General features: G+C 42.3%; 2 protein-coding genes across 3 annotated transcripts in view; one reads left to right on the top strand and one right to left on the bottom strand.

The window, feature by feature from the left end:
* The window catches only part of gpd2 (glycerol-3-phosphate dehydrogenase 2 (mitochondrial)), a 34,049-nt gene extending 27,705 nt beyond the window's left edge, over positions 1-6,344 (bottom strand). Inside the window, exons 1-3 of one of the 2 annotated variants that reach the window (XM_071464868.1) lie at positions 5,434-6,344; positions 5,104-5,193; positions 13-234 (exon numbers count right to left, since the gene is read on the bottom strand). In XM_071464868.1, coding sequence (XP_071320969.1) covers positions 13-181 — 169 coding nt within the window. In that variant the 5' untranslated portion in view covers positions 182-234; positions 5,104-5,193; positions 5,434-6,344. The remainder of the gene's footprint in view (positions 1-12; positions 235-5,103; positions 5,194-5,433) is intronic. The other variant, XM_071464869.1, reaches the window with a different exon arrangement.
* Positions 6,345-7,400: 1,056 nt separating this feature from the next.
* LOC139609872 (tubulin alpha-1C chain-like) lies at positions 7,401-13,550 on the top strand. The gene is made up of 4 exons (XM_071464873.1): positions 7,401-7,535; positions 10,368-10,590; positions 11,841-11,989; positions 12,300-13,550. The coding sequence occupies exons 1-4, from the start codon at positions 7,533-7,535 to the stop codon at positions 13,272-13,274; spliced, it is 1,350 nt and encodes a 449-aa protein (XP_071320974.1). The 5' UTR covers positions 7,401-7,532; the 3' UTR covers positions 13,275-13,550.
* The last annotated feature ends 417 nt before the right edge of the window (positions 13,551-13,967 follow it).

Genomic DNA, 13,967 nt, shown 5'->3' with positions numbered 1-13,967 from the left:
TGACTTACGGACCTGCAGAGAGGCATGGGCTGAAGGAGCCAAAGAAAGTGGAGGAGCTGCAGAACAACATCGTCAGGTGCTTGAAGGACGGCGGGATGTGTGCTGACGGAGGCTCGGGCTGCTGGTCCAACCATCTCTCCAGACTTTTAGAGAAGCTGCCTGAACTCCGCACTCTGTGCATCCAAGGCCTGCAGAGGATTTTCTATTTGAAGCTGGAGGACCTGGTGCCGCCGCCTGCAATAATAGATAAGTTATTCCTCGACACGTTGCCATTTTAGAGACATAAAGAGACATAAGAGAATACACACAGGGACTTTTTCTGTGTTTTTCTCAACGATGGCACTGGTAGACTACTTCTGCTTTCATCCCAGCAGTCATCCTGACAGTCTGAGCTCTGTGCACTGAAAAAGAAAATATTTCAAAAACTAATATTGAGCAATTAAATCACATTTTCCTATCTAAATGATTTGTGCGTTCCATCATGTTTAGGTTCTTTATAACAGCCTATACTAGTCATATAGTGATTGACATAATATTCAGTAGACTCTACCATGGTCTTGTGTTTTTAGTAAACTGTCATTGTCTATGTTTTAATAAATAAATCACGTTACTGTTGCTGAGCTTTGATTTATTGAGGGTTTGTTGTGGCGCAGGGTTGGTGATTGTTTTTTCGTTTGTTTTTTTTAGTTTGAGTTTTGAGAAAGTATTACAATAATAACAATAATTTGAAAATCATGATATTCCTCGTAGATATCAATCAAAACTCGAGTTTTTCAAAGTTTTATTCAGCTAATATTTATTTCCTGACATAAAATGCTTATTTCAAGACATCATTTTACAGCAAAATTAAATATTGGTACCTTTGCATGGAGGTTTGAGTCTAAACGCACCTTTTAAAATGACACCTCTGTTGCAGTTCTGTGTTAAATAAATGGTTTAATTCAGTTTGGCTGTGTTTTCAAGATTCAAGGTTTTAACACTAAAATATTGCTTTTCAACAGATTGCCTGTATTGTGTGTTTTTTATTCTTCTTCCCTGAAACAGTGTTGGAGCTTTTACAGGTTTTTTGTAAAGAGTCAGTCTGCTCAGGTCATGTATCCTCATATAGATATTTTCTTTTATTTTCATTATATCATTTAAGACACCTAACTCAGTACAAGGACTAACTAAACAACTTTGCTATGACAACAAGTCTGTAATTATTTACATTAATAACTGTAATTTAAGCAGGTGACTGAGATCCTCGTTTTAAAGGGAGATCACCTAAAATAACACAAGATATTTAGACTAACAATATACATTTATATAAATTATATTGCAAATTAGAAGTAACTGACTACTATTGTGTGAAATGTTGCTGCAAATGTATTTAAAATCTTTCACATTTTGCTGTTTTCTAAAATTCAGATGGACAAAATTGAACATGGATGTAGACTATGACTGATACTTTATCAAGTGAAAGATTACACTCACACGAAAAGTACTGGATTAAAAATAAACCATGCATTTCTTAGTGTGTTGTTTCTACACTAGACTGATGTGTTTTGTCATTTTTAATATATATATTTTTAATATGAAACGACATTTAAAAAAAAAAAAAGGGAAAGTCTGGAGAGTAAATGAACTCTGGTAAAAGAAGGACCAACAACTACATATTTGCATGTGTGCATGATTGTGTAAAGGTCAGAGGTCACAGTGATCCTCAGTATTTCTTAGAGAGGAAATCATTTTTCAGCAAAGCAAAACAGCTGAAGATTTCATACATTATTTTTCTAGACAAAAGAGGAACGTGTGTGTGTGTGTGTGTTTCATGGCCGTTGGCTGCTTGACATTTCTGCAGCCCTTTGGTCAGATCTGGCATTAAAGAGACCAGTTTCTGCTGCTGTTGGCAAAGATAAAGGCCACGAATGCAGCACCTGCACCGGGAAAAGTCAAACAGGGGATCACTGTGGTAAATAACACCTGTGATAACCCATGACAACAGCCTGTCAGGAGTCAAACATATTCAAAATCTGGAGAAAAATTAAATCATTAGAAGTCATCCCTGCTGATTTGCTCACAGCCTCAGTCTCGTCTGCTACAAGGTGACACGTTTTCTCCTCTATCAGCCAAAAACAATTGATTTTATGTTGTTGTTGTTTTTTGTGTTGTTTTTTTTTAAATAAAAGTCTTATATAAAAAATAGCATGCTGTTCCCAAGGAGGTTTTAATAGGCCTGCAGATCAATAGTTGAGGCTGTTCAATGCTCCAGCGTGGCGGACTGAGATAGAAATGAATCGATGACAATATCGGAGAAACATCCAATTTATCCTGATGATGATGGTGATTGACAGGTAGAGAGAGAGAGAGAGAGTACAATACAATAACAGACTTTTCACAGCAGAACTGCAGGGCCGGCTCCTATAGCGGTTTTAAAGGTCTGGATAAAAGAATCCAGTCAGTGCTGCACGGTCACTACTGATACAATACCAACGCCATAGGAATAGAAATAGTTCCTGTGGTAATATCGTTGCGTTTGTGTCCCTATAAAACAAAGTAATTTACATTATCACAAGTTTCATACTGTATGTCTGATGTCTATGAGTCTAAATCAAGAACAAAAAAGATCACAGGCACCAAGAGGAAATCCCTAAGAAACATTAAAGATGAAGATGTTGTAAATACAGGGGAGAGGGGTCAGTGAGAACAGACAACTCAACCTGCACGACAAACAGGTTGTTTTCTTTTTAGGGAGGGGGGGGGGGCTCCTGAAGCCTCTTGGCCCTCGGGCTGCTGGTTGTGGCCGTACAGGAGCATCAAGTATTTTATCTGGAGAGCACGATTTGTGGGATGTTTGTGAGGCTCTGACTGCCGACTTTGATCTCTGCATCCATCCAGCTTCAATACAGCTTAACCCTTATCGCTGCCTGCCCAGAGACCGCGAGCATCAAGACAGATTTATGGGCAGGGACCCCCCGGTTACTTTCAACATGTAATCCATTACAGATTATTGCAGATTGCTGATCAGATGCTTCAATGGCTGTTATAATTATAAATTAATTTGTTGACAGTGAGACATGTAGCATTAGATGAATCCATCATTGTAAATATGGGCTAATAAATCGCTTTCACAACAAACAAACCAAACATGAATTTCCCAGCTGTTCATCAACATGATGAAGTATCTTGAAATGCCACATATTTTATTTATCCGAGAACAGACATTATGTTATAGTTATTTTATTCATGAATAGATTCTCAACTGAACTGAACTGACTCTTCTGAAAGTTCCTGCTTAACCTGTGTCACCAGACAAATCACTTTTAATTAAACCTACATCCTCATCAAAGCCATGGACGGATTACTGAACAGGTCTGCCATGCAGGTACGGGCCCAGGGGCCTGAGAGATCAGGGGGTCCCTGGGCCAGAGCCTCTATGTGAAATGACTGTTAATATTTCTTGTTTTCAAGTCACAGAGCTCTGTTTAAAGAGACAAAAAGACCAGAGAGAAAAGCAAAATGACCAGAAAGAGAGGCAAAAAGAAGCAAAATACACCCAAAACGACCAAACATAAAATCACCACTTAAGTATTCAAACGACCCTAATCTTTGGGGGTCCTACATAGAAGGAGTGGGGGGCCTTTTATCTGCCTGTGCCCGGGGGCCCCATTACATTATAATCTGTCTTTAACCACAACTACATACACAAGGTTTGTTGCTGCATGTAAACACCTCAGACTCATTGTGAAACATCACCACAGCTCCTTAACTTTAAAGTGACAGATTTAGCTGTGAAGGAAAGTGTGTGTACAACAGGTTTGTTAACCGGTTAGACCTCAATTAACTGTATAGGCTCTTTAGAGTCACACTACATCTCCAGCAGAAACACCTCTGCTGCCATGCTACACCGACGTGGCTGTTCATTCAACCAACTTTTTGTCTAAGAGCTTCATTTGTTTAGGAAATGACTGAAGACGGATTAGTGTTTTGTCAGGATGAAGAGTCCACTCAGCGACGCTCGCTCTAAATCTTCTTGTCATCAAAACAACAGATAATAATTGGAAGGGATTAGAGTTAGTTGTTTCTCAGGGTAAATCCTTCAGGGAGTCTGAATCTCTCTCGACAAGAAATGACATTAGCATTCTCCGCTAACAGGACAAACAGTCGTCTTAACACTTGAATCAGTGGATTGGATTATTTCAGCCCAGAGACAAAGGACAGAATCCACACAGAGGATCCCAGGTGGTGCATCAATTACCTGAAATATCCCACTTCAGTGTTTTAACACCAGTTCACAGCTAATTTATTAACAGGAATCTGGTGGAAGGGATTTACTCCTCTACTGGGAGGGCAGATTTAGTCTAGTTTATCATCAAGTCTTTACATGTGGACTCAATCAGCTGATTTAACCAATAGTCTTTTACAGATTTAGGGTTAAAAATACTTGTATTATTCCAGAGGAGAAGAGTTATGCTCTAACTACATCTGCTCTCTCTTTTCACATCACAATACTGAACATACGACAAGACTTAAAAGAGATATAGATTGTGTGCATATGTGTTTGAGTCTGTGTGTTTCCAGACAGATCAAACACTAGTTTCTTGGCTTCTTGACTAATTTGGTTTATTGCAAAGGAAGCATCGCAGGTCTGTGTGTGTGTGTGTGTGTGTGTGTGTGTGTGTGTGCACATCTCATTCCTCCATCTGTATGCACGATGTAAGACTCCTGCAACAGCGTCCAGAGAAGCCTGTGACTGCTGTGACCTGCATTATGGAGGACTCCTCCTGTCTCCTGACAGAGATCATCACAGTGTCGCTGCTGCTCTGGACTTCAGCTTTTTCTTTTGTTTGTCAGGTAAAATTGGTAACACACACTTCTCTACACTGAATCCACTTCCTCAAAACTCTTGACACACACTTCTCCTTGCAAACATGCAGCTCAGCACAACAGCTAATCTCACGCCCAAAATTGTCTCACTATCACTATTGTGCTACTTTACAATTGTATATGTCACAGAAATGCAACATGCTTTTTTGCCATGTTGCAGCATGCAACTGCAGCTACAGATATGAAAATAACAGTGCCAGTCTGTTGCATCCACATACAGTGACACCTTCTGCATACCTGATCCATCCTCTGCAGTCATGTCCAGACGTCTGAGCATAAACTTCCCACCTCCAAGAGAAGAAGAATTCCCATCTGTGTGTGCACATGCTGCAGAACATTGCAAATGTCAGTCTAGTTTTGTGCATGTGTTAGGTTTTGAACTGTTTTTGTGGATGTAAGTATGTGTAAAATGATACAGTGAAGTTTGGTGGTGAGTTTTGAAACAAGTTTAGTCAACAATGGTTGAGTTTTGAAAAAGTGAACTCAGTATTGAGACACCAGCCTTAAAAAAAGAGAAAACTGAAAATAAGTTTTACCAACTACTATGAAAGGGAAGTGGTTTCTTACTTGAGCCAATTTTAGTCTCCATCTGACATCAGGTGCTTGGGTTTTCTCCGTCCCAGTATCCATCCACAGCACCAGCAGCCTGACACCAGCTGCAATCAGTGAAATTCATCAATCACTAAGGTTATAGACTACACCTGCGATTTTCATATGGACATGTCAAACTGTCTGCGGCCTCTTTTACAGCCGGGAGGATGTGTCCCCTCTACCTTCAGAGCTCCTATATGATGCTCATCTTCACTTTTTATATGAATATTCATGTTGGTACATGAGTGTTACACCAGTGATTTCATTTACTACGCACTTTCACTGTTGACACTTGATTGGCTGAATTTAAACAATAAGCTGCATAATGTTGCATCCATAAATTAGAGATAAATATTCCACTATTATGCTCCAGTTTTATCTAGTATTTATATTTCCAGGCAGGAAAAGTCAGGAGAAGTGAAGGAATTAAATAGTTTACGGCCTCACCACCGAGGAAGGTGTGAAAGAAAAGTAATCTGTGGACCACCGAGGGGAGGAGGGCGAAACGCAACACTTGAAAAAGATCTCCATTATCCGTCTATCGAAAACTATCTCTCCTTTCCAAAAAAAGATGCTTTGGGGAGTGTTTGAAGAGGAATGAGCGGTTCAGGGGATGAAGCTATAGGCTCCCGTGGACTCAGGGGTTTGTTTGAGGATTATGAGGGTGTTTACATTCAGGGTTGAAGGCCTGGCGTGATGAGCTCAGGCATCTGAAGGCTCCTGGATCAGCTCTGCATTCCCGTAAAGAGTGATGGACAGGTAAAGTTCACCAACAGTGGACAGTAAATGGGAAAACATTTGTAAGGTGAAAACTTCAACATGTTGAGGACTTTTCTCCCCTTAAACCCAATTGAATGACGCCTCACCACCACTCACCACTTTATATTTAATATCTAATGGTACAATAAAGATTCTAATACAAGTTGGTTGTACACAAGCGGCTAATCTTGTAGATTTTTGCTGTTCAGTTTAAAGAGGAAACATCAGAATTTAGATATTTTCGTTTCCAGTGTGAAAAAAATCAAAGAAACATTGTACAACAACTCATTTCACTAAAATAGGAAGTCAGGAAATCAGTCAATCATATCAATATTTATCATAACCATATAATATGTTGTTCATATTGTTAATTTGCTGGTTAATTAGCTACTAAACAGGCTGAGCTAACAGGCCAGGTATGGTGAGTGCAGACACAGATACCTGCTAATTAGTGCTAACATATGAATAAAATAATCCTGGACTTTCACTCACCTCAAAATTTCTGGATTGAAGGTTCAGTGGTGGAGACAAAATCAAAATAAAGAGGACTCCATCTAGTGGCTGTAAGCTACATTACCATTTCAGGTGATGCACAGGAAATGGATCAATGTTGTAATGAATGTTAGAAATTAAACAATCAAGTTGCATGAAAGTTAAAACCAAAAAAGAGAAAAGAGGTCAAGATGAAATCATACCACCATCATACTTTTTTTGTTTGACTTAAAGTTGAAAATTTGTTTTTTAGGAACATGAGAGTTGAGTCCTCAAGGGTCAAGGGTCAAGGGTCAAGGGTTTGGAAAAAACTAATACACACTCACAGAAAAAAAAATGTTACACATAAAAACCAGAAAATACAAATATGATACTGTAAGGGGAGATGGTTAACAGCAGTGGCAAACAATGTCCAACACCACAAAAACACACCGATAATAATAATAAGTAATTAAAAACTACAGTGTTTACCCCTGAAATGACGTGGACTCAAAATAAAACACTTGTACAGTACTTCAGTATATGTGCTACCATGTTGTACCGCTGGAACTAAACTGTTACGCACTGATCATCTTATTGGTGCTCCTTTTACTCTGAAAAGGCCAAACAGGAAGTCTTCACTCTCAGAAAAAAAGGAGGACTGTGGAGGAACAAAGTTGCAGCTGTCAATGGCTCCGCCTCCTCCCCCTGCCCCCTGTAGTAGCTATAAAAGTGTGTGTGTCACACACTGATGGGACTTCACTCACAGAGATCTCATTATAGGTGCACTGTGAGAACCTACAAGTTTCAGCTTCCTCTCCAAAAAGGACAATCAAAACAGCACAATGGTGAGTGTTCAGTCTTTATTACTACTATTAACCATTAACATGCTATTATCCCTCAGCTAATATTTGATGTATTTGATTTGCTACTGGTGAAAATTATGAGATCTGACACAGAAAACAGTTTAAAACTCTTGTATGCACACACAATCTTTACAAAACGTGCTACAAACCTGAGCTTTTGTCTATTGTTTCTACTTTAATGGCCCCCAGGCTGCTTCTGAAAAAAAAAGCACATAAAACACAGCCACGGAAAGGTTTTATATGTTTAGAATCGAGAGAAACATAAAGTCAGACGGTGGAAATATGCTGCCAGGCATGTGGCTCCAGCGCCAGTAAAGGTTAACTGCTTCCATATGGGGACTGGAGGACTGTCTGTCAGGAGGGTGTGCTTGTTTGCCCGGCGGGTTGGGAATGCTGATGTGGCTTCCAGCAGCCGCTTGTGTATTTTACATTTCTATTTCTGCCATTCACCTCCGTGCTGATAAGCTGCTGCATTCCTGCAGACCCGAGGCTGCCACTCTGGGCTCTTGTGAAAACCTGAACTTGAAAGAAATACATACCCTTCAAGTACCAAAAAAAAAAAAAAACACGAGGTGAGGCACATGACTCAAAATCCCTAAAGTCTTGGATCAAGATTTTTACGAGCTAACAAGAGCTAAAGAGTCTTAAGTTCATTCTTCTTCGTGAGTTCAGGACACTGACTTTCCCCCTCCGTAGCACGGGTGCAGACAGTGAGTGTGTTGTAACGTTTAGAAAGCACAAAAAAAGAGAAGTGAACACGAACTGCAACAAGAAAAGTCTGTTTCCCTAACGGCTGTAATTCTGGTGACACTTCCTGCTGGGGCTACTTACAACATGAAAGGTTAGACGGGGATAATCACCATCTTGTGTTCTGGATTTACTTTATTCACATTAGGTTTTGATTTTATGGTTGGGATCTGTGTGGTGGGGGTCCCTTGTGGCACCCCAGATTGGAAAAACACATTCAAACTTTATTTTTTTTACAGCACAATGCTCCTCTGTGTTTGCTCTCACATGCTGGGACCCCGACGTCAAACATGACGTCCTTACAGTCAGGACAAGATACAGGAAGTAGATAATCACCCCCCCCCCCCCCCCCCCCTCCTCCCCCCTCCTCCCTGTTTGCCTGCAAGTGTACATTTCGCAGGCTGTTTGTCTTGCAAACATGAACTGATGTGGGCTGTTGCAACACCAGCAAGAAAACAGGCCACCAGTCCCACACTGTAAAAACTATCTGACTCACAAAAACAGCCAGAAAGCTGAACGTGCGCGCTGAATATGAGCTCTGCGATATCGTGCACTGTTTTCTGAGCACACTATGTTTTGCAGTTGCATGTTGCATCTTGCAGAGAGACTGCAACAGCTCAGGAAAGCTGGTCAGACGCTGTTATTTTCAGAGCGCTCATATTATGTCCCTGATGTAAGCTGCAGTCTGGGAGTCCAGGCGGGTTAGTGGGTTAGAGCTGCTGTGTGGGTCCTGTGATTGATGCCTACCTCAAAATAGCTGTCCGCTGAGCTGGCTGCCATCGCCATACTTGGCAGCCCCCGTGTCACAGTGACCCCTCCTCTGTCCTTAACACGAGGTTTTATTTTTTTTTGGGGGGGGGGGGGTGGTTAAAGGTCAAAACATGCTCAACGTCATACTGACAGAAAGCCAATGTGTTTTTTTTTTAACCATTGTTGTGCAAGAGCAGGACTCTGTCTTCGGGACAGTGAACATCCTGAAATAAAGCACTGAAATAAAGACTCCATCTTGTTCTGCTGTTCACTGTTGGAATCTAATTGTGTTGCTGTGTTGCGTCAGGCCGGAAAAACACAACAAGATGTTTTTACAGATCGAACTATAGGGGCTTACGTCACAGGAATTTCACAACAACACAGATATTTCAACATTTCCAATATTTTGACAGTGTCAGCGTCCCCACTGACAGCTGGCCTCCTGTTGACAGACTAACTGCAGCAGTATTTCACACACCGCCGGGACAAAGCAGTTGCAGATCAGCAGGTGTGAACCTGATTCCTGCATTTTTAACATAAGTTAGTTGAGTTCATCCTCCTCCTTTATTGTGATGTTGGTCTTCCTCTAAAATGAGAAGTGAGGCTTTGCACTGCTACAACTTTTGAAAGGCCAGTTAACCAAACAGGATGTTGCATCTGAAAGCCCCTCAGGCCGAACTGTTCCTCCAAATAATGAGACCAAACTTGTTTCAGTCCACAGCATGCATACACCACACTGCCTCCCTCCTTCACCCTCCTCCACCCCCCACATCATTTACAAGGACCTAGAAATACTTCAGCAGGGTGTGGGAGCACTTTGGCCCCTACAGACAATCTGACGGGACTGTGTTAATCACCGCTGCTGGCTTCTTTAGATCAGTGACTGCTGCTCTGATGTGTCACGTCCCGTTTGCAAGGATGTTTCGACATTTAACAGTTTTCTGTGAAGTTTGCAGAAGAAGACTGGAAACCTGGTCGTAAGGAAATAAAGTTGTGGTGCAAATGGAGTGGAAGCGGTTGACTCCACCCAGTTTTAACTGTTGTTTTCTGCAGGTCAAGACAGGTTTGAAAGCAGATGTGCTGTCGTTAGCTATGCAGCAAAATAGTTTGACCTATTTATGGTTTCAAAAGCTGCGGTGCTTTGATTTGCATGATGAGTTCTGTGATAACTTTGACGTTCAGTGGCTGGAAATGGAAAAAATACAGTTGGCACTGATCATAATGTGGAATCAGACGTTAAATCAGACTGGATTCAGATGAGAAAGGATAACTTATGAACATTTAAAATCTAAAAATTCTTCATTTTTCCCTCCACAGCGTGAGTGTATCTCCATCCACGTCGGCCAGGCCGGTGTCCAGATGGGCAACACCTGCTGGGAGCTGTACTGCCTGGAGCACGGCATCCAGCCCGACGGCCACATGCCCAGCGACAAGCCCTCCGGGGGCTACGACGACTCCTTCACCACCTTCTTCAGCGAGACAGGCACTGGGAAATACGTCCCCAGAGCCATCTTTGTCGACCTGGAGCCCACTGTTATTGGTGAGGAGGAGAAACAGAAACACAAGGAGAAATACTCCTACCCAGGAGCCCATGTTTAGGAGTTAGGGGTCTTGCCTGACAGCTGTTGAAGGAGAGCTGGAGGCTGTTGTCGACATGGAAGCATTTTGAGGCAGAGGTTAACCTCACTAGGAATCCAGCTTTCCTGGCAAAGTAACTGGGCTAGAGGGAAGGGAGCAAGAAAGTCTATAAAACCAGAAAGATGAATCAGGCCGATCATTACCAAGACAATGGAGCGATGCCATTTATATAAATTTATACTTTGATCAAAGGTCATATCAAACAGTTAAAGTTTTACTGTGCCTCCACCCAATTCAGTTTAAATCAGCCAATCAGCTGAGACAAAGATACCACTTCTATATTCCAGTTAGATACAGTTTAGATATAAAGATTTACAAAGCGCCTCATAATAAAAAGGTAACAGCAAAAGATGACTGGTATGGAGCATATAGTGTTATATTTAAATTAAATTAAATTAAAATGAGCAAACATTTATAATAATTTGACTCCAAAGTCTCATTATTTCTCTTCAAACTGAGTTAAATCATTTAGCAAACGGGTGAATTTTCTTATTATTACAGCCACAGCTGTCAGTATGCAAATGAGGCTGCGTGGACCCGGCGTTGGGATTGGTTGGATCCAATGCGAGGCGTTTCCGGGTCCTGCGGCTTCTTCGTCTATTGTCGCGGCAACATTCAAACCAGTTGGTGCCGCGAATGCAAGTTTATTAGAAAAGTGAATGAGAATAAATGTCAAATGAGAACGTAAGTGAAGTCGGGGAACAGGGACAACCCGGAAACGCCTCCCGCTGGCTCTAACCAATCCCAGCGCGGGATCCACGCAGCTGATTTGCATACTAAGGACCTAAGAATTCAATTAAATTTTCATCTATATCCCTGTTAGTACATATATCTTTATGTTTTTCGGCGTCGGTCAAATTCTTTCGACACTCTGATGTTATTTATCATGTAAGGTTATAGTTTATTTATTAAATTTTAAAAAAATGAGGGTTTGTAGATAAAAAGATTCATAATTCATTCATGTGTTGTCTCAAATTCATTTGGAGAAAAACAAAAAAGAGCAAGAATTTACCTGACCAAAGAAGAGAATGTTATCTATACAGCTTGTCTCAGCGGCTTTACAGTCTGCACAACATATCCATCCTCAGACCCCGATTCATAGGAGGAAGATGTGAATCCCCCTCAGGTGTTAACAGGACATCTCTTTTTTAGATGAGGTTCGTACAGGAACATACCGCCAGCTCTTCCACCCTGAGCAGCTGATCTCAGGCAAGGAGGACGCCGCCAACAACTACGCCCGTGGTCACTACACAGTTGGAAAAGAGCACATCGACTCTGTTCTCGACAGGATCCGCAAACTGGTGAGAAGAGCTGAAACTTCAGGTCATTATCGATGAGAGAGCTGTGGAGCGATCTCACCACGTCCTGCACACGTCATGAGTCGTGCTGTCTGAGGCCTCCTCAGCTGCTGACTTCAGAGTGCAGGGTGATCTGTTGCTTTTGTGAACCACCATATCAAGTAAAATGAAATAAAAAATCTGAAGAAATGTTTCCTGTTTAAAAAGGAAATACTATCCTTTCACCCAGCCGTGCACTTTTTGAGTAAATGTATGGTTTTAAGTCTCTTTTAAAATCACTGTCGTTAAACTGTGGTTTCTTCCTCTCGCTCAGTCGGACCAGTGCACGGGGCTCCAAGGCTTCCTGGTCTTCCACTCCTTCGGAGGAGGAACCGGCTCAGGCTTCACCTCTCTGCTGATGGAGCGCCTCTCTGTAGACTTTGGCAAGAAGTCCAAGCTGGAGTTCGCCATCTACCCGGCCCCCCAGGTGTCCACGGCTGTGGTGGAGCCCTACAACTCCATCCTGACCACCCACACCACCCTGGAGCACTCTGACTGCGCCTTCATGGTGGACAACGAGGCCATCTACGACATCTGCCGCAGGAACCTGGACATCGAGCGTCCGTCTTACACCAACCTGAATCGCCTCATCAGCCAGATCGTCTCCTCCATCACCGCCTCCCTGCGCTTCGACGGCGCCTTGAACGTGGACCTGACGGAGTTCCAGACCAACCTGGTGCCCTACCCTCGTATCCACTTCCCTCTGGCCACCTACGCCCCAGTTATCTCAGCAGAGAAAGCCTATCATGAGCAGCTCACTGTGGCTGAAATCACCAACGCCTGCTTCGAGCCAGCCAATCAGATGGTGAAATGCGACCCTCGTCATGGCAAGTACATGGCCTGCTGCCTGCTGTACCGTGGCGACGTGGTGCCCAAAGACGTCAATGTGGCCATCAGCAACATCAAGACCAAGCGCACCATCCAGTTCGTGGACTGGTGTCCCACAGGCTTCAAGGTGGGCATCAACTACCAGCCTCCCACTGTGGTTCCTGGAGGAGACCTGGCCAAGGTGCAGAGGGCCGTGTGCATGCTGAGCAACACCACCGCCATCGCCGAGGCCTGGGCGCGGCTGGACCACAAGTTCGACCTGATGTACGCCAAGAGGGCCTTCGTCCACTGGTACGTCGGAGAGGGGATGGAGGAGGGAGAGTTCTCAGAGGCCAGAGAGGACATGGCCGCCCTGGAGAAGGATTACGAGGAGGTCGGCATCGACTCTTTCGAAGAAGATGAAGAGGGCGAGGAGTATTAAAACCCAGAACAGAGCTGGATTAGAGAAAGGGTAGCGTTCTCTCAGGTTGTAACAGGTTTTATCTCCTCAAGAAATGATTTTAAAGTCACTGAGTTAAGTCTCCTCCAATGTGCAGTTTAACGACTGGTACGTAGACCACGAATAAACACTAATGTTACTGCCAAGCAGCAGGTTGTCCGAGCTCAATCCCATGGTGTTTGGTTTTACTGTAAAATGACTCTCCTGTGAGAGAGAATGTACCTTTACCTTCTTTTCTAAATAAAGCTGTTTACACCTGTTTGTCTTCATCACATTTTTCTTGGTCACAATTGTACTGACAGTATTATTCCCTAAAGTCTCACACCACTTCAAAATGATCATAAATGAATCAGTTGCTTTTGGAAATTAGTTTGGAAAAGGAAGAGAAAAGTGATGGTACAAAGCATAAAGGTAGTTAATTCACAGTGGTATGAGCAAAATAGAAAAGCAGCAAATCCTCACATTTGAGAAGCTGGAAGTAGCAAACATTTGGCACTTTTTCTTAATAAATGATTTATGAAAATTACTGAAGATTAATTTTGTCAATAAATCAAGTAATTGTTTCAGTACTGGTTGGAAACCTTCAAATTCAAATTAAACAATAAAACTGAGCATACATGATTTTCCCTCTATATCGACTTGCAAACAGAACCTCACGAGAACAGGTGTGTGTGT

This window comes from Trachinotus anak, unplaced genomic scaffold, assembly GCF_046630095.1.
Source record: "Trachinotus anak isolate AG129_WGS33_773 ecotype Australia unplaced genomic scaffold, CSIRO_AGI_Tana_v1 ptg000026l, whole genome shotgun sequence".
NCBI classification, from domain to species: Eukaryota; Metazoa; Chordata; class Actinopteri; order Carangiformes; family Carangidae; genus Trachinotus; species Trachinotus anak.
This window is presented reverse-complemented; position numbering and strand designations above follow the sequence as displayed.

Excerpts from the sequence above, each read along its gene's own strand:
- LOC139609872 (XM_071464873.1), top strand. Across the intron at positions 10,591-11,840 it reads CCTGGAGCCCACTGTTATTG|ATGAGGTTCGTACAGGAACA; the intron begins GTGAGGAGGAGA and ends TCTCTTTTTTAG. Across the intron at positions 11,990-12,299 it reads TCGACAGGATCCGCAAACTG|TCGGACCAGTGCACGGGGCT; the intron begins GTGAGAAGAGCT and ends CCTCTCGCTCAG.